At 40.8% G+C, this 22,637-nt stretch overlaps 1 protein-coding gene across 2 annotated transcripts; it reads right to left on the bottom strand.

The window, feature by feature from the left end:
* Positions 1 to 10,658: 10,658 nt before the first annotated feature.
* Positions 10,659 to 18,591, bottom strand: LOC140597611 (activating molecule in BECN1-regulated autophagy protein 1-like). 2 transcript variants are annotated; one of them, XM_072746448.1, is made up of 7 exons: positions 17,882 to 18,591; positions 17,459 to 17,517; positions 16,766 to 16,949; positions 15,830 to 16,002; positions 14,828 to 14,894; positions 14,114 to 14,260; positions 10,659 to 13,843 (listed from the first exon to the last, which is right to left on the bottom strand). In XM_072746448.1, the coding sequence occupies exons 1-7, from the start codon at positions 18,014 to 18,016 to the stop codon at positions 12,803 to 12,805; spliced, it is 1,806 nt and encodes a 601-aa protein (XP_072602549.1). In that variant the 5' UTR covers positions 18,017 to 18,591; the 3' UTR covers positions 10,659 to 12,802. The 2 variants fall into 2 exon arrangements, with proteins under 2 accessions (XP_072602549.1, XP_072602547.1); XM_072746446.1 differs by having other exon boundaries at positions 10,659 to 14,260; positions 17,882 to 18,140.
* Between the last annotated feature and the right edge of the window lie 4,046 nt (positions 18,592 to 22,637).

Raw genomic sequence — 22,637 nt, 5'->3', positions numbered from 1 at the left:
ATGTATGGGAACATGTGTAAGGGTGGAAAAAAAATAAAAGAGGTATAAAGTTTCATACTCGTACCCTCTGACGCAGCAAAGGAAAAGGGCGCAGTGTTAACAAACTGCGATGGATTCTCTCTTTATGACAAGGTCATGCTTTCAGCCTTTGCTTCCTTTATTATTCCAATTTTCTGCTCTAACTTGATTCTAATTTCCTGGCAGGTGGCACCCAAGCAGCTTTTCACTGGAACCTACCCCTCTATCCAAAGTGCTCGGCTCACAGGGAGAGGTGCAGACATTCTTCACTAAGATTTCATAGTCCATCAACAAAGGAAGGTTACTTTCATACTACATAACCTGACATAACCGAAAGCTGCTCACTAAAGTGTGACCCAGCCAGCAAATAAGCTTGGCACTCCACTTTCCCTCTTTGGAAACAGAGGAGGAGTTTATTAATTGTTGCTATTAAAGAAAGTCAGGCAGCTTCTCAGGTGAGAGGGCTGTCAGAACGTCAGCCCACAGCCAGCAGGGGACCCCTTGCGGGTGAATTAGGCAGGAATTGAGTAGAGAGGAAAGTGCAAGGCCAAGTGCCTCCCTCCAGGTGGAGTTGAGTGGTAGGGCACTTGCCTACCCAGGCACTAGGAGGGCTCAATGGACAGAGCATCTGACCCTTAACCTCAGGGCTGAGAGTTCAAGCGCCACGTTGGGGATGCAACCTACTTTAAAAACAAAAATACTGTCTTCACAAAACCATCGACACATTTTGCTTGAGCTAATGCAGAGGTAACCAACATGAAACTGAAATTAAGAAACCAGCCCAGTGCAGATTAAAGTACAAAGAAAGTTCCGTGCCTTTACTAAAGGGGCAATTACTACTCAATTCCTGCTGATAATTATGTAGGAATACAAGCCAGATCTAATTTTTTTTTTTTTCAAAAGAATCCAGAAATCTGGACTTCTGTGGGAAAAAAACTGAAATTTTCAGAAACACTGTAAAGGTCAAACAAACATATCTGAAAGTTATTTTGCAATCTCTGGGTTAATGGTACAGGCCCACCCACTAAAGCCAAATTTGCTCACATGAATACATTGTCTGGAATGCTCCCAAAAGAAGTAAAAGATGCACTGGATCCTCCCCTCCCTATAAATTCATAAGAAATCCAAGAGGAGGAGAAGCTACCTGCATAGTTCTAATGAGCTGGGACCGATAACAATAAGCAAAATATATTATGCAAACAGAACCCCATACACCTGGTGTTATTGTCTTAGCAAAACCTCCAACGCACCCTTTAGAGCACTACTGTGCGCAGATACAGTAAAGAAGGGGATCTGAAGGGGGAAGAATGAGTACAAGGGAAATTGCTCCCCGTGTATCTGCAACACACACATAGATCCCACTGTAGTCCCTGCAACACTCTGAGCTGACAGAAGCGATTACATCTTTTCAAGTTCTCAGTGTGTATACAAAGCACACAGCCTGCTCTACACCATTCAGCCCCAGAGAGAGGGATGATGGGGGATAATTTAGATCAGTCTTAACAGGTGCTAATTTGACCTGCAGTGGGAAAAGGGCTGCCTGTGGAGCTATACAGCCTGCTGGGCCTAGAGGCTCACACCCTCCCCCACACCAGGGCAAGCCTCCTCACTTGCAAACAATTCCCAAGACGGATACTGAGCAAGGTTGAAAAACCTTGCTTCAGGGCAGACAGGAGAGGAAACTAGGAAATCTTTATGCACTTACACCTGCTTTTAACCAGCAAAGAATCTTGTAAGAGCCAATACTTAGGACATCTAGTCCAAAGTAGAGAGAGGAGAGAACCAATGCAGGAGTCCCTTACCTGCCTCTTCAGAGCCTTTATTATCATAATGCCTTCAATTACTATAGCACCTGACTCTCTTCCAAATCACGTATCATAAAGCAGGGATTGGCAAACCAGGGCCTGTCGGCCAAATCTGGCCTGCTGCCTATTTCTGTACAGCCCATGAGCTAAAAATGGTATTTATATTTTTAAAGAGCTGAAAAACATCAAAAGAAGACTATTTCATGACACGTGAAAATTATATGAAAGTCGCATTTGTGTCTATAAATATAATTTTATTGGAACAGAGCCACACTCATTCACTTACATGTTGTCTCTTGCTGCTTTCATGCTACAATGGCAGAGTTCAATATTTGCAACAGAGACTGTATGGCCTACAAAGCCTGAAATTTTCACTATCTTGCCCTTCACAGAAAAAGTTTGCCAATCTTTGATATAGAGGATATAACCAGGGATCATGCTCAGAATTCAAAGAGGCTCAACTATAGTGACCCAGTTGAGCAGGTGAGCAGTGAAGGAGGGGATCCCTGGATGGCTCAGCAGTTTAGCGCCTGCCTTTGGCCCAGGGCGCAATCCTGGAGTCCTGGGATTGAGTTCCGCGTCGGGCTCCAGGCATGGAGCCTGCTTCTCCCTCTACGGGCTTCTCTGTCTCTCTCTCTTTCTATGTCTATCATGAATAAATAAATAAAATCTTTAAAAAAAAAAAAAGGTGAGCAGTGAAGGTGAAAATGATTAATACTAGTACCTCTCTTCCACCCTCCCCTCACCCTATTGCCAAAAAGAAATGGGTTTTCTAATTACCCCTAAAGACAAGTCAAATATCTAAGTGTTACTGCCTTAGGATAAGGCAAGAGATGCGGGTTTCTCTCAGTCATTTAACAAGACCCAGAAGACTAGGTGGCCTAAAGCCTGTAAATGAATGTCAAAGATGGAACCAAGGTTATGTCTCCCTCATACAAGATTGATGGAAAAGAAAAGCATGTGAACATCTCCAGGTGGCAGATATTTAGAATTAAGAAAACAAAAATCCTTTTCAACCCTGAGTAACAGGTTCCTGAGAAACCCAGTGGTAAGAGAATTTACCACTGAAAAACTTACAACCTTATGGGACCAAAAAAAAAAAAAAAAAAAAAAACCAAACCAGGAACAGGAGTCCCAATCTATGAAATTATATTCACTGAACTAAAACAGGAAACAGAAGATATCTTAAATTAGTAACAATGAATACTGTACAATTAATTTTCATTTACCATTAGCAATGTTCCTACTTTTCGGCCCCAGCAATTTTAACTTCTAAAAATTCATCCTCCTCTAGAACACATGCACAAGTACACAAAGATGACACAGCGACTGTCTGTGAAAAGCAAAAAACAGAAACAATCCAGATTCTATCGACAAGGCACTGATTAAATTAATTATAGTCCATCCAATTGCTGGAATACTATGCCACTGTCAAAAGGAATACAACAAATCTATATATTTACCAACATGGAAAAATGTCCATGACATATTAAGTAAAATATGTAAATGGTAAAACAATAGATTTAGTATGATCCTGTTTTTACAAATAAAGAAAAAATGTGTTTTTCTTACATAGAAAAAAAACTCTGGAGTTAACACATAAATTGTTAACTGATTAGCACTGCAGAGAACTTTTTTTTTTATATCACACATTTCTGTAATGTTTGAATTTTTACAAATGAATTTGTATTTGTTTTATAAGCAGAAAACAACAGACGTTTCAAATTTTCCACTGATTATCTCTCACTTACTAGAGCTTTTTGAGGCTTTCTCTCACTGTTTCAATAACATGCCATTATGGGTTGGGGGGGGGTGTCAAGGCTTTGTTGCAGATAAGACTGCCTGCTAAGAGGCTTGCTTGCTTTATTTATTTAGCAACTCTTCATCCAAACATTTATGGCCTTTCTAATTCTGACATAATCATTGACTCCCGCCTTCTGGTTTTACCAGTCTCAAGACACAAATTAATCTAAAAGCGTGTGATGTTGCCTAACTTTAATTTACCCTATTTAGCAGAGCTCTTCAGTCTATTCTCAATCAGCAGCCACAGTGATCCTTTAAAAATATAAGATCATGCTACTCTGCTTCCGATGGCTTTCCAAACCACTCTAAGAGGTAAAATCCTTTAAATGGTTTAGAAGGCCCTGCATAATCCACTCCCCATCACCTCTCTACCTTCATCTTCTATCACTCTACCCTTTGCTGTGCTCCAGCCAAGGGTCTCAGGGATTTTGCATTTGCCCTTCTCTCTTCTAGAATGCCCTTGCCCCCAATGTTTAGAGTTTACTCCCTTACTTCCTTGAGGTCTCTGCTCCAATGTCACCTTCCCAGACTTCCTTTGATCCCCTATTTAACACTGCAAACTTCCACCCCAGTACCTCCTACATTTTAAAATATTCTTCTCCATAGAACTTACCACCACTTGGCATACTGGCTAAATATTATACCTATTTGTTTGTCGTCTTCCTCTCATTAGAATGAGAGATTTACTGTAGGTGCTTAAATAACAGCCGGTACACAGTAGGTGCTTAGTAAACATTTGTTAACTAAATGTATAAATGAATGAATCAATCAGAGTAATTATTTCACTAGCCCAATGCCCAGAGTTATAATAAGAGCCTCACTCACCTGTGACAGCCCTTGCCATAGTCCCAGGTGACTATGGGACTCAGTCCCACCTCTAAGGCCTGGTTTTACCTTCCCCCAGCTTCCCCTACATCTTCCTAAATACTAACCTTCTTATTCCACCATCAGTTTCGTCTTCTTTTTGATTCCTCAATACCTGCTTCTCTCTATTCCCAGAACAAGTCATGATTTGGTCATATCACAAATTAATTTCTCTTGGTTGAGAATTCTTCCCTATTTGTCCTCAAATGCCAAAACTTCTGAGTAAGAAGAACTCAAAAGTTAGGAAGGATTTATTGTAACTTGAATACCAAAGACAACAATTCCACCAACCTTTTAGGGGCATAATTAGAGGTAAAGCAAACTCTATCTTAATTATAAGAATTCTGGCCCCCCACAAAAAAGAACATAGTATCTCAAAACTAAAAAAATGTGATAATTTTAGTAATGCTCAGATACCAAAACGAAAAAAATTAGAGCACCTGTTTTCTCAAATTCAGAACATCCTACTCTAAGCAGATTCAGTGAAAGCCTTCCACAGAAACAAAGGACCAATGGGAAACAGAACCTTCACATTTAATTTGGCTTACCTGCATCTAATTTGGACTCTATCAAGACCAACTATTTCATCATTGAGACTGCGAAGAGTTTTTCCTGTGGCTTTTAAGTTTTTTTAAAAGTAATCTCTATAGCCAATGCAGGACTTGAATTCAAGATCCTGAGATCAAAAGTCACATGCTCTGCCAACTGAGCTCAGTCAGGCACCCTGAGACAGCAGAGTCTTTAAGGAGAAACAACAACACTGACTGGCAGAGGTATTGATAACAATGAGAGGCCAAGCCACAGACCAACAAAATAGTATCAAGAAGCAGCTGTACGGCCAATATCTCTGATGAATATCGATGCAAAAATCTTCCACAAATACTTGCAAACTGGATCCAATAATACATTTAAAAAAATGATTCAGCGGGGGGTGGGGGTGACGGGCACTGAGGGGGGCACTTGATGGGATGAGCACTGGGTGTTATTCTGTATGTTGGCAAATTGAACACCAATAAAAAATAAACTTATTTTAAAAAAATGATTCACTGAGCGCCTGGGTGGCTCAGTGGTTGAGCATCTGCCTTTAGTTCAGGTTGTGATCCTGGGATCAAGCCCACATCAGGCTCCTCACAGGGAGCCTGCTTCTCCCTCTACCTGTGTCTCTGCCTCTCTCTCTCTCTCTCTCTGCCTCTCATGAATAAATAAACAAAATCTTAAAAAAAAAAAAAAAAAAGATTCACTACAATCAAGTGGGATTTGTTCCTGGGTTGCAAGGGTGGTTCAATATTTTCCAATCAACCAACCAAAGTGGTACAACACATCAAATGAGAAAGGAATCATATGATCATTTCACCAGACGCAGAAAGAGCATATGACAAAGTACAAGATCATTCACGATAAAAACCCTCAACAAAGTATAAGTTTAGAGGGAACATACCTCAACATAATAAAGGCCATATGAAAAACCAATAGCGAACATCATCCTCAATGGAGAAAAACTAAGAACTCATCCCCTAAGGTCAGGAACAAGATAGGGATGTCCATTCTCACCACTTTCATTCAACATGGTACTGGAAGTCCTAGCCACAGCAATCAGATAACAAAAAGAAATAAAAGGAATCCAAATTGGTAAAGAAAAAGTTAAACTGTCACTATTTGTGAATGATATGACACTATATATAGAAAACTCAAGATTCCACAAAAAAACTGCTAGAACTAATAAACAAGTCGCAGGATACAAAATCAATGTGTAGAAATCTGTTGCATTTCTATACACCAGTAATGAAGCAGTAGAAAGAGAAATTAAGAAAACAATCCGACTTATAATCACATCATAAATAATAAGATACCTAGGAATAAACCTAACCAAAGAGGTGAAAGACTTGTCTGTCCTCTGAAACCTATAAAACACTGATGAAAGAAACTGAGGATAACACAAAGAAATGGAAAGACATTCCATGCTCATGGATTAGAAAGACAAATATTGTTAAAATGTCTATACTAACTCAAAGCACTCTACATATTTAACTCAATCCCTATCAAAATACCAACAGCATTTTTCACAGAACTAGGAGAAACAATCCTAAAATCTGTATGGAACCACGAAAGATCTCATATAGCCAAAACAATCTTAAAAAAGAAAAGCAACCTGGAGGCATCACAATTCCAGACATCAAGTTATCTTACAAAGCTATAGTGATCAAAACAGTATGGTAGTGGCACAAAACCAGACACATAGATCAATAGAACATAATAGAAAATCCAGAAATAAACCCACAATTATGTGGTTAATTAATCTTTGACAAAGTAGGAAAAAATATCCAATGGGAAAGACAGTCTTTTCAACAAATGGTATTAGGAAAACTGGAAAACTACATGCAAATGAATGAAACTGGACTTTCTGGGCAGCCCAGGTGGCTCAGCGGTTTAGCACCGCCTTCAGTCCATGGCATGATCCTGAGGACCCAGGATGAGTGCCACGTCGGGCTCCCTGCATACAGCCTGCTTCTCCCTCTGCCTGTGTCTCTGCCTCTGTGTGTGTGTGTGTGTGTGTGTGTGTGTGTGTGTGTGTGTCTCTCATTAATAAATAAAATCTCAAAAAAAAAAAAAAGAAAGAAACTGGACTTTCTTACACCATACACAAAAATAAATTCAAAATGAATTAAAGACTTAAATGTAAGGGACATCTGGGTGGTTCAGTGGTTGAACATCTGCCGCTGGCTCAGGGCGTGGTCATGAGTTGAGTCCTGCATAGGGCTCCTGGTGAAAAGCCTGCTTCTCCCCCTGCCTCTCTATGTCTCTCATGAAGAAATAAATAAAATCTTAAAAAAAAAAAAAGACTTCAATATGAGACCTAAAACCATAAAAATCCTAGAAGAAAGCAAGACAGTAATTTCTCTGACACTGGCTGGAGCAACTTTTTTCTAGACAGGTCCCCTGAGCAAGAGAAACAAAACCAAAAATAAAGTTTTGGACTACATCAAAATAAAAAAGGTGTCTTCTGTGTACAATTCTAGGTAATGCTACTTCATTTATTCAACAAGAAATTATTAAGGCAACAACTCTCTAAAGGCTAAAGGATGTAATACAGTAATGTGTTTTTTCTTTTTTTACTAAGCCAAAAAGAATTTATACTGCATAATGAATCATAGAGGATATAATTTCAATTCCATTTGTTGAATTCAACTAATATTTGTTGAGCACCTATGATGTGTCAGGTAGTATTTTAGGGACAGCAGGAATACAGACATAATCGCTGCCTCAAGGGGCCTCACTGATAGAAAGGGAAACAAATACTTTTCTGTCATGTGTACAATATTGCAAGTTAAGTATCTACATCTAGTACAAACAACAAAGAGAAAGTGATTATTTGGGACATTCAGGGAGGTTTTCTCAAAGGAAAAGGTGACAGCTGTGTTAGATTTTGAATAATAAATCAAGTATACACCCATCCAAAAGAGTGCAGCAAAGCTACTAAAGATGGACCCCTCTCTGTATTATGATCAAGCTGCAAAGACTTGTGCTTTCCTAATTTCTAGGTTACCTTCTCCCTCTTGTGGACCTATGATTAGCCCTGCAAGAGCTCCCCGGAAAATGCCCATGTGACTAGAGCTAAGGCATCAAACAAGTTTGTTGGACCACAAAGCCTCAAGAGGCTTCAGACTGCTCCAAACTCCAAAGCAATTCGCTCACAAACGTCTAAAAAAACCGAGAAATCATATGAGGGCTTCCAACTCTAACCTTTAATGTTCTGGGCCAAATTTCCCCAATCTTCTTTTATCATAAGGGAAAAGTACAGATCAAGATATCAGTTCTCAGAACACATTCAATCTTATTAAATACTTCAGAAGAAAGGCCTTGTCACCTTTCTGGAGAAGGAATGCAGACAGAATTTAGCTGAGGAAGATTTGGCCCAGATTTTGATCTTCCATTTGTTGGAATTTTTACAGTGAACTTCCCTAACTGGGATCACTCCCAAATAGTGCAGTTCTATGGGCAAATAACTAAAACAGTGTTTCTCCTGTATCCTTAAAAACATTGTATTGGTTACACTTCTCTCAAGAAACAATATTTACAAATGATTTATCAGACCTCCAATTTCTTACAAAGAGAACTGACTGAAGAGCCAGCACCCTCATCCCACCTCTGCTCTCCACCCCCCCATCCCCGCCCTCCCCCTCCTCGCACCCAGGGAATGATCTACAGGAGCAATAGAGGTTCTGATGGAAAAAACTCAATGCGTGAAAGCACTAATTTCAATGAAAAAGAGGAAAGAGTGCCCTTCCTAGGATCTAGTGGGTTTGAAACCCACTGTTGCTATAAGTACATCTTATTTTTTTTTTAAGATTTATTTATTCATTCATTCAGAGAGAGCGAGAGAGAGGCAGAGACACAGGCAGAGGGAGAAGCAGGAAGCCCGACGTGGGACTCGATCCCAGGTCTCCTGGATCACACCCCGGGTTGCAGGCGGAGCTAAACCGCTGCGCCACCAGGGCTACCCTATAAGTACATCTTAAACAGTCATTTCCGCCCTGTGTATCTAAGTTTTCTCAGTAAAAAAAAAAAAAAAAGGGACTTAAATACACTCTAGGTTTTCTCCAGTTTTGTTTTGTTTTGTTTTGTTTTCTCCAGTTTTAAGACACCGTTTAAATAATTTTCTCTTTTCCTTTTTTTTAAATTTTATTTTCTCTTTTCCTAATATCAGCCTTTCAAAGCCACAAGGACTCCTGTTGCAAGCTGCAGGGAGCCACAATACCTTAATCTTCTGCTAGATCCTGGGCTATCAAGACCTAAAAAGAAGTTTCTGGTGGTAAGGAAAGGGTCTGCCACCCAAGTTATAACTTGTAAGCTGGAGTCAAGACTACACAGGAATCTTGCCCTCTTCTGCCCACAGGCAAAAGGAGACAAATGTGAACTGGGGATCACAGGTCAAACAACATAGAGTTATAATGAAATACACATTTGTGCTCAATATTCTCACTAATTTGCAAACACTATTAATTAAACCAGCGGCAGCAAAGATCAAAATATGCCTCTTTAGTCTATCACCTACTTCAAGGCCAAAGAATAAACCTCCCTTCTAGTAGACTAGGCACCTAATAAGGACACCTTTTCCTTCTGGCCAGTCTAGCGGCAGCAGCAGCCCAACAGTGACACCTGCTGGGGAAATCCAAAGAAGGGCTGGCTTATCAGCTAGAGAACATCAGGTCCCTTTTGAAGATGGTAGAAGATGCTGATTAGCACCAGTGTATGGATTAGTAATTTACACTAGAATACAGCCACTCAAATTAAGAGGAAGTGATGGCCCTTCTGTAAAGGTTGTGCATTGGGAATATTTTACACTGTTCCTCAATTTTGAGCAGGCTGTCAGCCCTTACAGTATATCTCATCGTAGTTCATCTTAAGTGATTCCACAAATCATGTAAATACTGTATTTTACAATGAAACCATGCATTATTTGTATTTTTAAAAGAAAAAAATACATACGCACAATTGTTTATACCAAGACGGCAAGGGATTTCATCTACTACAGCCTACACTTTTATTTTTTATTTTTTATTTTTTATTTTTTAATTTTTATTTATTTATGATAGTCACAGAGAGAGAGAGAGAGAGGGCAGAGACATAGGCAGAGGGAGAAGCAGGCTCCATGCACCGGGAGCCCGATGTGGGATTCGATCCCGGGTCTCCAGGATCGCGCCCTGGGCCAAAGGCAGGCGCCAAACCGTTGCGCCACCCAGGGATCCCTACAGCCTACACTTTTAAATGTTTAAGCTTTTTTTATTTAAACCACAGTTTCTGGGTTTTCATGGTCTACTTCATTAAGAAATGATTAATATCTTAGTCATATGTGGATTTTTACTTTTAATTAAAATTTAAAAATTTATGTGTAGTTTCTCAGTTCACACTAGCCACATTTCAAATGCTTAATAGCCACGTGTGGCTAGTGCCTACCACACCGGACAGCACAGATACAGAACACTTTTATCACTGTAGAAGGTTTTACTGGATGGCATTGCTCTAGAGAAACATTACAGTATCTTCAGATGAAATTACATGATGTCTGGGTTGGGGGAGTGAACAGGGGATATAGATGAATGAAAGCTGGCTAAGTGCTAATAATTTTTAAAGTCAGGTGATAGATATGTGAAAATTCACTTATTATACTTTTCTCTTATTTTTATGTTTGACGATTATGATAATAAAAAGTTAAAAGACAATAAAAATAAATAAAAATGATGAACCTTTCTATGAGGTATCAATACCATGGTGGGCAGCTTAGAAAAATCTTCAGTGACACACACCAGAACTCAAATCCCCACTCAGGAACCTACTTACGGATCATTAACAAGAAACTTGAATCCTCTGAGCCTTACTTTCCTCAACTGTAAGATGAGACATTTAATACCTGCCTTGCACAGAATTATGGTGGAAATTAAAAATATAAAGACACAGTACCTAACACATAGTGGGCCCTTAGTAATTGATATCCTTAGTTATTATCAAACAGAGTTTATTTTAAACCACTCAGGTATTTCTCAGGACACCACCACCAGGAGAGGTACTGCTACAATACAATAGAATGGACAAAGGCTGACCAGAAGCCCGCTGGTACTATGGAAACAAGTACTGGGAGGCTTTTAGAACAGTAACTGAAGACAGTTCTTTTACAGCTACTTTTCATAAACTCTTTGCATGCCTACTCTATGTCACGCAATGTGCTTGCTACCTTCCCACCTCTCTTGACAAAGAAGAGTGACAGTCTCAGGTTCTTAATATGGGCCACTATGTAAGGCAAAATATTCCAAAGCCAGGAATTTGGTAGATGTTAATCCAGAACTGGTCTCAATTATATGCACATAGTAACAACCTCTATTATTCTCTCTCTCATATCCAACCAAGTGTCCTATCTTCCCCTTAGCAACTGCCCCTAGTAACCACCCACTATCTTGCATTCAACATGTTCTTTCCTGTCTTAGAATGTGCTGGTCCCCTAAAATAAAAAGGTCTTTCCTTTTCCAAAATCCTACCCATTTTTCAAGACGATTTTGCACGGCCTTCTTTGATGGCGCTTCCCTCTCTGAAATGAGACTGCATTTAATCACAGTACCACACAATGAAGCATTTGGGTCATCTATGTTTTTTATGTAATTGCATGTAAATAAGTCTTGCCTCTATAATAACACTCCCAGTGGGTAAAGACCAGGTATTATACTTCTTTTGAATTCCCTACAGTGCCTAGCACAGTGCTGGAAAAATTGTAACCATTCAACAAAAACTTATTAACTGGGTAATTCTCTATAAAGCATTCTCTCAAAATAACAAGTACATTATGTGCACAATCCATATTCCCACCCTTGTTAGAAGCTTATGTCAGAAATTTCAGTTGCTTCAACAGAGGATGTAATGCAGAGCAATATGCTGTTTGGATCCAACAGGCATATTCTGGGAGTTGCTGATTACGCTAAATGTGACCTTTACAGAATTACAGAAAGAAGTCCCTAATAAATCAAGATAGATGCGCACATAGCCATACATGGAACATGCGGTGGGCGGTCAACTACACCCACTCTGTTTCTTCCATGGAAGAGTTGCCTGGGATGCTGATCTGAGTATGGAGAGGCCTTCCCTCTATAAAGAACAATTATTCTTCTTCCCCACCTTGAGGTGAATGTCCATCTGGAAGATCTCCTCAAAGAATCTTAACTAAGCAACTAATTTGCTATCCAAAAAGTATCTCTAAAAAATGGACTTTCCTTGACATGTATAAGATGTATATATAATTTTCTTTTCCCTATGTCAAGTTGCAACGTTTCAAAAGATAGGGTTTAACAGGTGAACAGTTGTCCAAAGAGGCACGACTGAAAAAGAACTAATAATGTTCATCTGTACCAAGCAGAGTTCTCTTTTACTACTTATTCGTAAGCACTCTGGGAAATTTTTTTTTCACAATTAACTAGTGCTGCACATACAGTCCTCTAAGAAGTTCACAAAGTAGGGCAGAACAAGTCAATGGCTCTACCTCCTCTTGCATCTCTAACCTGATCTACATTCTCTTTCAAGGCTAAAGGTCTCATGACGGTTAGCCAGAAAAGAAGCTAGCAGAACCAACTGACTTATACCGTTAGGACCCATCCTATCTCTGCCACCAGAGCAAGATTTTCCAAGAAGATGCAATGGACATCAGGGAGACCAGAACCAGATGCCATGGGTCCCAGACACTCCAGATCCAGTCACAACATCTACAGGACTGAAGGAAGAGACGTTAGGAGAAAAGTAAGGGATGTAGGAGAAGATAAGAAAGCACCTGCTTACCTCCTGAGCGAATCTTCCTCAGAGCTCTCCTCAGGCATATCCTGATGTAAGGCCTCCTGTGATACAGTTCCAGATCTGCTAGATTGGGTGTAAATTCTTTCCCAGTGGCCTGTCTCCTGGTTGAAGGCCACCCCCACAGTCCTCTCCTCCTGCGGACTAGCAGAGCTGCTCAACTCCAGCCTGCTGGAGCTGGGTGTTTGGCCCTCAGTCCGCTCAAGGGGTGGCAACTGGCTGCCACTTGACGGCATGCCCTCGAAGGTGCTGGGGACCTGCCAAGAGGAGCTGGCCTCGCTAGAGGAGTAGTTAGGTGTGGTTCTTTCCCAGCGCAGGGTGTCGTTGTTGAAGGTCAGGAGATTGTGGCAAGCACGACAGCGGTTCAGGTGGCCACGGGACAGGTTGGAGTTGTTCTCACTACTGTGTGGGGTGGGCTGGTGGGAGGGGCCTGGCCTCTCAGACTCAATGTTGTTATTGAGCATTTCCTGGGCCTGTTGGGTCTGGGGGGCTTCTCCGCTCAGGCTATGGTCTAGCTCCTGAAGCCGATCATACTCCAGAAAGAAGCGTCTCAGGTCACACTGAAGCTCATGGCGAATGCTGCCTGAGTTGTTTTGGCTGGAGCCACTTCCTCCATCTGACTCAGCTGCCAACCCTGAAGTTGGAAAACCCCTCCCTTCTGTGGCTGAAGTGTACACAGACGCTTGAGAGCCACCTTCCTGCTGTCTCAGCACAGACAGCAAACTCACCGAAGAGGCACTGGTCCTGGGCGGAGGCATGGATTCTGCCTCAGAGCGGGAGTTCAGACTGAGCACTGTCCGGGTCCACTCAGACCCTGTCAGCCCAGGAGCTATTTCTCGGTGATACCTAGAAGGGTGGCTGGACAGAGGGCCTCCCAAAGAGCGACGGGTGGGACCCAGACTGAGGTTGCGGAGCGTGTTGCCGGCAGTGCTGCTCTGGACTGTACTGAAGGCAGACGGCCGGTTCAGGAGGCCCTGGTCCTGCTGCGTTGACGAGGCCTGCTCCGGGGGATGGAAGGGCTCGGTCTGTACAAAAGAAAAGGAAGGGGTAGTAGCCCTGGCAGAAGCAGGGGGGACACTGTCCTGGTGTGGCAAGAGGGAAGGAACTCGAGTGCCAGAGCAGCGGCTGCAAAGGCACAGGATCCCAAGGTGCTGGCAGCACTCAGCTGTGGGGTAACTGACCCGCTGTCGGAGCCTGATGTAAGCGGAAGTCCTGGGGCGCTCCGTGGAGGGCTGAGGGGGAGGCGGTGGGGGTGAGGGGGTAGCAGAATCTTGCACTGTGCTTTGCTCTCCCACCTGGATGCCAGAGGAGCGGGAGGACAGCATGTGCAGGAAATTGTGGAGGAGAGGCGTCCGGCGAACTGGCTGTGATTGCAGCAGAGCACGCTGACGGTAGTGGGATAACTCTGTTCCGTCGATGGGGATCTCTGGTTCATCATCACCCTGCAATGTGGAGCCAGGTGGGGCAGGGGTAGAGCAAGGCAGTTAGGTAGAACCTCCAGGTCAATTAAGGAAAAATAACTACTAATAACCATCCAAGGAAACCAACCTTTATGGATTGACAACAACTCTATCCTGAAGCACTGAGGATTAACTAACTGATTTCAGATTCTGGAACATCATATGGAATTAAATTATTCATTCCAATCAGTGACATTTCTGAATGAGTACAGGGGCAAACCAATTCTTTATAAAACATATCTCTATGACATGGAGGCAGTGAAGGAAGCAAAATGTCAACCATCCAGTGGCACAGAAATGACAAGCTATCCAACACAGCCTAGTTACTTCTAATAAGGTGATCACTTGGCAGGCTTCAGAATTGACTCCCCATCAAGATTATGGCTAGCTAGCACATGGAATATGCAGTATGAAAGCTAGTTTTGAATCTCAACTGGAAAAGAAATACTTGGGCAGTACAAATTACAAGTCCAATATAGTCGAAACCAGAGCACTAGTTTAGAAAACAATTCCCAGTTTAGATGGAGCTGGAACTGCTGACTAACTTACCTGCTGATTGGAAGGGTTAACAATGGCTGTGAGTAAGTAGTGTCCAAGAGGATCAAATCTCACCAGACTGAAAACACAGAAGAGAAAGACAGACACACACAGATGTTAATGGTGAAAAGGAAGCCTGTTTTCAAATGTATAGCAATCATTACTGATAACTGTGGGATTACCCAGGTATTTACTTCATGCTAGAAACTTTCAAAATTTTTGAAGAGATTACAATAACAGGGCTCAATACTTCCTGTTACCTCCTCGCACTTGCGAGAATAAGGGAATATGTATCACAAAAATAATTTCAAAAAGCATCTAAGCTCCCATCCCAAGAAACAGCTACATTAAACACACTCTTGCTAATATCTAAGAGCCTATCATAAAAGTAAAGCATAGCACACTCCCATACCCTGCCACAGGGTTAGTTTTTCCCTCACAAAGCAGTTACAATGGCAAGAAGCAGGAGTTCTGGTGACAATGAACAGTTTTAGCATCAAGTGACCTAGCTGAGACTAGAAAATTTTCTTATATCCAACTGCAATACCAAGAGAAGCAAAGAAAACTAATGCATTAACTTTATTCAGGTAGTGTGTGTTTTGATCTTGAGGGCCAAATATCAATTAGCAGATCTGACATATACTTACATCTCCATTTTTCGGTTTGATAAATACAAATAACTGGGCTTAGCAACTACCCACCAAGTTAACCTCTACCAGAACACCTTTCAGGTTTCCACCCCCCCCCCAAAAAAGGGCTACCCCAAACCTAGACAGCTTTGAACCTAAAAGACATTCTAACAACTCTGGCCTACAGAGGCCAGAAGATAAGACCAATCAGGAACAGCTAAAAAGAACTGCTGATTGGCCAGCAGTTTAGAAAGTAGAAGGAGCTGAAAAGATAACCACTTGCTCTGAGTAAGTATAACAAACTGCTTCCTGAGGTGACAGCAAGTGCAAATGTTCTCTGCCAATGTTCTCTGCCAGACATCGCTGGTGGACAGAGAGCACTCACCGGACCCGTTCCATCTCGCTAGCTGTCTTCACCACAGCAAAGGGCTCCCGCCGACTCCAATCCCAGAAGTGGATCTCATTGGCAGTGGCAATCAGCAGGAGCTGAGCCGTAGGGTGGAAAGCCAGAGAAGCAATGGCATTGTTGCTGTCTGTGAACCAGCTTTCACTGCCACCCTATAAATGAACCAATCCTAATTATTCTCAGGTTACAAACTGGCAGCAGACTGGGGATGTCAATTTTAAGAAAGGATCATTTAGGGGTGCCTGGGTGGCTCAGTGGTTGAGCATCTGCCTTTGGCTCAGGGCGTGATCTCGGGTCTGGGGATCGAGTCCCACATCGGGCTCCTGCAGGGAGCCTGCTTCTCCTTCTGCCTGTATCTCTTCCTCTCTCTCTGTTTCTCATGAATAAATAAATAAAATCTTTTTAAAAAATAAATAAATATGTCCTCTATAAAATGTAAGAATTCAGTGATCTGGCAGTGTCACCAATTTATCAGAAAATTATTACTGTCTATCAGTTCTCCAAGTCATCTACAATCCAAAGCAATGAGCATCCACATAGTTCCTATTTCTGAAGCCTGTGAAAATGCAAGCTTGGTGCATGACATGGTACACAACAACCCACTAGCAAGTCTCCAGGACAAGAAGCATATTGCTTTGTCAATCATGATCAGAATACAGTACATTCTTGCTCTAAAACAAAATGCATCTATCCTGAACATATTTTAAGAACTTCCAGAACTATGTCACAATGGGCAGAAGGAAGAACAGCTAAATAGAATGGAGGAATATAGACTAGACTTTCCATTATTTAAGTGGGTAACTACCACTTAACTCAGATGTAGTTCTGAGAACCTGGCTAGTCTCTCCTCCAGTTAAGAACTCAATGGTAAACAACTCTCTGCATTTAGAGTATCAAAGAAATGGAAATACTTACATGCAAATCCCAAATCCTGACCTCCCCATCTAGGCAGCCAGAAGCAATAAGGCCTGAGATGGTGGGATGAAAAGTGACACACCACGGAGTACGGCGGTGTCCAATCAGAGAATGAACACATTTACCAGTCTTCACTTCCGTAATATAGATATTATGGTTCACGTGGGTGGAGGCCAATAGAGTCCTAGGGAATCAAAGGGTGGGAAGTGAATGTAAAGTGTGTAGGAGGGTAACAAATTTTATCAGTTCTGGATAATCAGCTTTGGAGTATTCCCCACCCCAGTGCGGAAAAGCTACACCTTAGGCATTATAAAAAAATAGAAATATTATATCTTTAAAAGCTTTGGCTTCTCCACACTGTCCCCAAATAACACACATCTCCTTCAGAGACTATTTTTTTCTAGCTGGAAAAATTATCATGCCATCAGTGGCCTATTATCACACAGGCAAAGGGCTGTAATTGAGAAACTTCCCAAGTTTGATTCTCAAGGTCCACTGTTTCCTTTGCTTATCCCCATTATTTCTATAGTTAGTACTGTTCATCTACTTTCTTTCACCTTCTGATACACTGGAAAAGCTCTGTTCATGCAAAGCTTCAAAGAGCCCTTAGGGATGTTACCAAGCTAGGCCAAAGATATAGAAAGCAATGCTATTGCCAAGTCTTAGATTAAGTTACAGATAAGTACTAGGTACCTGTCTGGGCTGAAGGCCAGTAAAAAGGTAGAGCGTGGACTATCTGGCAGTTCTACTCTCTGAAAAACAAACCAAAAAAAGTCAAAATACATTATTTATAAACTATGGCTTACTCTATCTCAAAAGCACACAAGCCACTATAGACTAGTATTCGGTATAAGCTGAGAAACTGGAGACAATGATCAAGACTCAAGTTGAGAGAGAGAAATCCAAATTACCTTAAAGAAAAATGTCTAGCTCTAAAGGGAAAAGATATTTCTAGCCCATAAATTCTTCCAAATTTATTTTTAAGACTCCATTAAGTTAGATACATCAATTCTCTTGCACAAAATAAATCATATCCCAACTCCATTAGCCCATTCTAAAACCCCATTCTACTGTCACCCCTCCAAATCCTATGTCAAAAATATCCGTTTTTCCTACCTTGCCTTCCCATTTCATCCACCGAGTTTTATCTTCCACTAGCTCCTGAAGAAGCCGCTGAGCTCCAAAGGCCCGAGTGCCCCGTTCTCGCCCCCATAGTATCCGGACAGCATTCTTCTCTGGAACAACCTTCATAGTGCTCAGTAGCCACTGTCACACCAGGCACAGGAAGAGAAGGAGCAAGCAATAGCTCCACAAGCTGAAGCAGCTAAAATGAGGCCATTCAGGTCCTTGTAAGTTGTCTTCATGGAAATCTAAAGGATGGACATTAAAGTCAAAGAACATCTATTCTACAATCAGAAAAGCTTCCCACTGCAAATACAATTCTAGCTCAAAGAGAAAAGTATGTTTTTCATATTTAATGACACTCTCTCAGGAAAGACCCTTCTCCCAGAACTTTTCTTCCAAAAATATTTCATCCTTTTTTTTAAGTTTTTATTTAAATTCTAGTTAGTTAACATATGTAACAAAAATATTTCATCCTTAAATTCCTCTCCTATCCTCAGTAGCTCAGCCTCATAGCTAAAGAATAGATCATTCTCTAAAGCAGTTACTCTTATTATTTTATCAGGTAGGAAGAACTTTTGTTACTAATAAAAAAGTCTAAAAACCTGCCAAAAACAAAACAAAACACAGCACATGCCCTCCCTTCTGTGCCACACTGCCTCCCTAGCCACCAGCCCCCCCCCCTTATCACTTGGGCAGCCTCCAAGCCAAAAACACAGGCAACCGATTTTAAAAGGCTACTTGAGTTCTGTTTTTTGTTTTTGGGGGGCTTTTTGTTTTTGTTTTTGTTTTTCAGAGGGGGAGAGGGGCAGAGGGAATGTAGAAGAGGGAGAAGGAGACAGAAAATCTTAAGCAGCCTCCATGCCTAGCACAGAGCCCAACACAGGGCTCAATCTCACTACCCTGAAATCATGACCCAAGCCAAAACCAAGAGTTGGATGTTTAACCAACTGAGCTACCCAGGCACCCTGAAATCTGTTTGTTTTTTCTTTTTTTTTTTTTTTAATTTTTTTATTTATTTATGAAAGACACAGAGAGGGGGCAGTGACATAGGCAGCGAGAGAAGCAGGCTCCCTGCAGGAAGCCCAATGCAAGACTCAATTCCAGGACCCAGGGATCATGCCCTGAGCCAAAGGCAGATGCTCAACCACTGAGCCACTCAGGTGTCCCATGGGGTCTGGTTCTTACGCAGTAGCTTCAACTCTATCTAAATCATGTGCATAAGGAGAACTTTGGGGTATCTTTCTCACGTTCTTTTTCTCTTCTCCACTAAGGTTCCAGAGTAGCAGAGACAGAGGATGAAAGAGAAGAAAAAAAAAAAAACTCAGTTCCCTCTTCTCATCTACCACAAGCCATAGAGCCTAAAACTATCACAAGATAAAGAAAAATTCAACTAAAACATCAACTTGCAGCAAAATATACACATATGTAACAAAGAATTGTGGCTCCTCTATACAATGGAATATGAAACCCAATGAAATGGCATCTCAGAAAAATACATATAGAATGTTATTCACTATAGCACTGTTAATTCAACTGTTGTGAAAAAGTTTCAAATGTGCAGAAAATTGAAAAAAACAGTACAATAAAGAGACTATTCACCATTTAGACTCAATATTTGTTAATATTTTATCACATTTGCTTTATCTATCTCTATGAACACACAATGAGTTATTTTTTTCTGAACCATTTCATCAGGCTTCAAGATGCTTTACCCCTCCCTATATACCTCACTGTGCATCTACTAGGTATAAAGACATTTAACTTCATAACCACAATACCATTAAGTACACTGATTACCATCTAATGCTCAAGCCCTCATTCAAATGTCCCCCAACTGTCTAAAAACTGTCCTTAATAATTGGCTTTAAAAAAACCCAGAATCCAACCAAAACTCAAGCAATGAATTTGGAGGTCATGTCTCTTTAGTCTCTTTTACCCTAGAATGGCCTCCAACTTTTGTTTCTTATTTACAACACAAGCTACACAAGCTTTTTTTTTTTAGAGGTGGGGAGAGGCAGAGAGAGAATCTACCCTCGGCAAGGAGCCCAACACTCAAGGCTTGATCTCATGACTCTGGGATCGTGATATGAGTGGAAATCAAGAGTCAGATGCTAAACCGACTGAACTACACAGGCACCCCAACACAAGCTTTTTTAAAGCCCAGGACAGGTGACTTGGAGAATGTCTTATACCCTAGTTTTGTCTGACTGTTGCTTCACAGTGCCATTTAGCTTACCTCTCTATCCCTTACATTTCCTATAAACAGAAGATTTGGTCTAAAACACTGATTGGATTTAGGCTGAGTGTTTTGGCAAGAATGCCTCACAGGTGATGCTATCTATGTACTTCACGATGCAGCACAGCAGGTGGCATATATTCTCAGGCTGTCCCAGTTAGCAGGACTTGGTAAATTATGTGATCATTCAGCAAAATATGACTACTTGGTTGAGTTTGTAATTGCCAAACTTTATAAAGATATATTCCTCCCTTTACAATGAGCAATCTGTGGCTAATATTTTGCATCAAGTGAATATCCTGCTCCTTCTCAACTTTTTGCTTAATAGTTTAGCAATCACTGATGATTCCTTCATGAATTATTTAGAGGCTGAAAAAAATGTTCATTTTCCAACTCCATCATTACTTCTACATTTATTAGCTGGCATTCCTTTGGAAAGAACTTTCCCTTAATAACTGAAGCAGAGTAAATGCTTTTTTCCCCCTTTAATTACTACTTCCGTCTTATTGTTTATAATAGCAAAAACTAAGGACACTCAAGTGTCCATGTAAAAAGGAGACTAGATGACTAATCTATGGTAAGCCAGATTCTATGGGTACTGGTAACAAGAGATCTCCAGGATAAAACATTGTGAAGAGAGGAGAAAAGCAAGGCACAGAACAGTATGTATAGTAATGCTACCTTTGTGGAGTTTTTTAAAAGATTTTATTTATTTACTTATTTATTTATTCATGAGAGACAGAAACACAGGCAGAGGGAGAAGCAGGCTCCCTCTGGGGAGCCTGATGGGGAACTCAATCCCAGGACCCCAGGATCATGCCCTGAGCCAAAGGCAGACGCTCAACTGCTGAGCATCCCAGTGATGCTACCTTTGAGTAAGAGACAAAATTAAATGGTCACTCATTATGGAAAGGACAAGATGAAGGGAGACAAAGATGGAAGCAAGACTTCTCAAATGTTTTCGTTTTGTGTAATTTTTATTTTGGAATGTATTACCTACTCAAAACTTATTTTAAAAATATTTAATGAAAAAATACCTGTTGAGTGAAAAAAGCAGAACACAAAATCACATATACATTATGATCCCAATTTTGTAAAAAAAAAAAAAAATCTTGGAAAATAATGATACAAAAGGAATATAAATACTAACAATGGTTGTCTTTAATAATTAGAAAAGGCAGTGTTCTTTTCACCTTTTCACTTTTTAAACTTAGCAAGTAGTAAATGCTTATTGTAAAAAGTGAAACAACAATGGGCTCTTTACATTTCACAAATGGCTGCAATCTGAAAAGTACACAACTAGATGTATCCAAATACAGACAGAAGGAAAAATATTTATAGCCTCTGCTGAAAGGAGTTTTCTCCCTGGCATATTAAAATGTAGAAAGCCAGGAAGATTTTACAGAAAGATGCAACTCCAAGTTCCTAGACACATACAACAAAGTTCCCTAAGGAATGACACAGAAACAAACTCTAGCCAGTATCCTCACGGTACAGCTCTCATCACTCGTTAGTGCACGATATAAATATATCCACACTGAAAATGTCAACATGCTGCAGGCCAACCTCCTGAATAAACTAAGGATGAAATAACTGAAAGGAAATAATCTACTTGGTGACCCTGACAACTCACGGTTTAGCACTGAAAGTCTGGAAGTGACACTGCCACACAGCTGAATAATTACTAACCAGGAAGGTGCCAAAAATACAGTTCCCGTTAGTTCACCTTAACCCTTTATTAAGTCTAATTTTTTTGAGCCTATCATTCTTTTATCTAATACAGAGATGTCCAGAAGAAATGAATTTTGAGGGTCACTTGTCTTAAGAATGTAACAAAGTACTTTCACAGAAATACATTTAAACCATTTATAATCTTACAACATGTGGTGAAAATAGCAGCAGTCCAATTTGTATCAAAAAAAAGTCTGACCTGACCTGTTGTAACTCAAGAGGAAGAATATATAGGTCACAAACACCATAGAATTCAGAAAACTGTGATACAACCTAAAGTTCTTAAAGGAACTGGAAGAGGAACGAGCTGCTACAAGCACCAGTTATCAAGAAAAACTGAAAACCTCTAGCTCAGGCTTACCAAAGAGCTTGTCTATCAATTCCCAAGGACCTAAACACATTAAAAGTTCAAACAAGAAAAAACTGGAGTGATGCCAAGAAGTCAGAGGGCCTAGAACAATCGCACAGTCTCTCTTTTGTCTGACGAAAAATATTTGTTCTGTTTCTTTAAAAGGATAAGGGCCTTACACTCCTCACAGCTACCTGTGAAGAGATTTTACTTTGTTCTGTATAAGGAACAAAAGGAGCTAAATCAGACTGAAGTCAGACAGGCCCGTTGCTGAGGAGGAAGTGCCAGTCAAGTGTGTTTTTCATTCCTCTTTTTAAAAAGGAGGAAGAAACAAGTTTCCCAATCTGTCCCTTAAAGCAGACTGAGACAAAGGGTGCCAAGAATAGTCTCTGTGAAGCCATTACACAGTCCCCAGAATCAATTCTCGGTCA

This window comes from Vulpes vulpes, unplaced genomic scaffold, assembly GCF_048418805.1.
Source record: "Vulpes vulpes isolate BD-2025 unplaced genomic scaffold, VulVul3 u000000819, whole genome shotgun sequence".
Classification (NCBI taxonomy): Eukaryota; Metazoa; Chordata; class Mammalia; order Carnivora; family Canidae; genus Vulpes; species Vulpes vulpes.
Note: the sequence above shows the minus strand (reverse complement) of the source record. Positions and strands in the feature narration are given on the sequence as shown.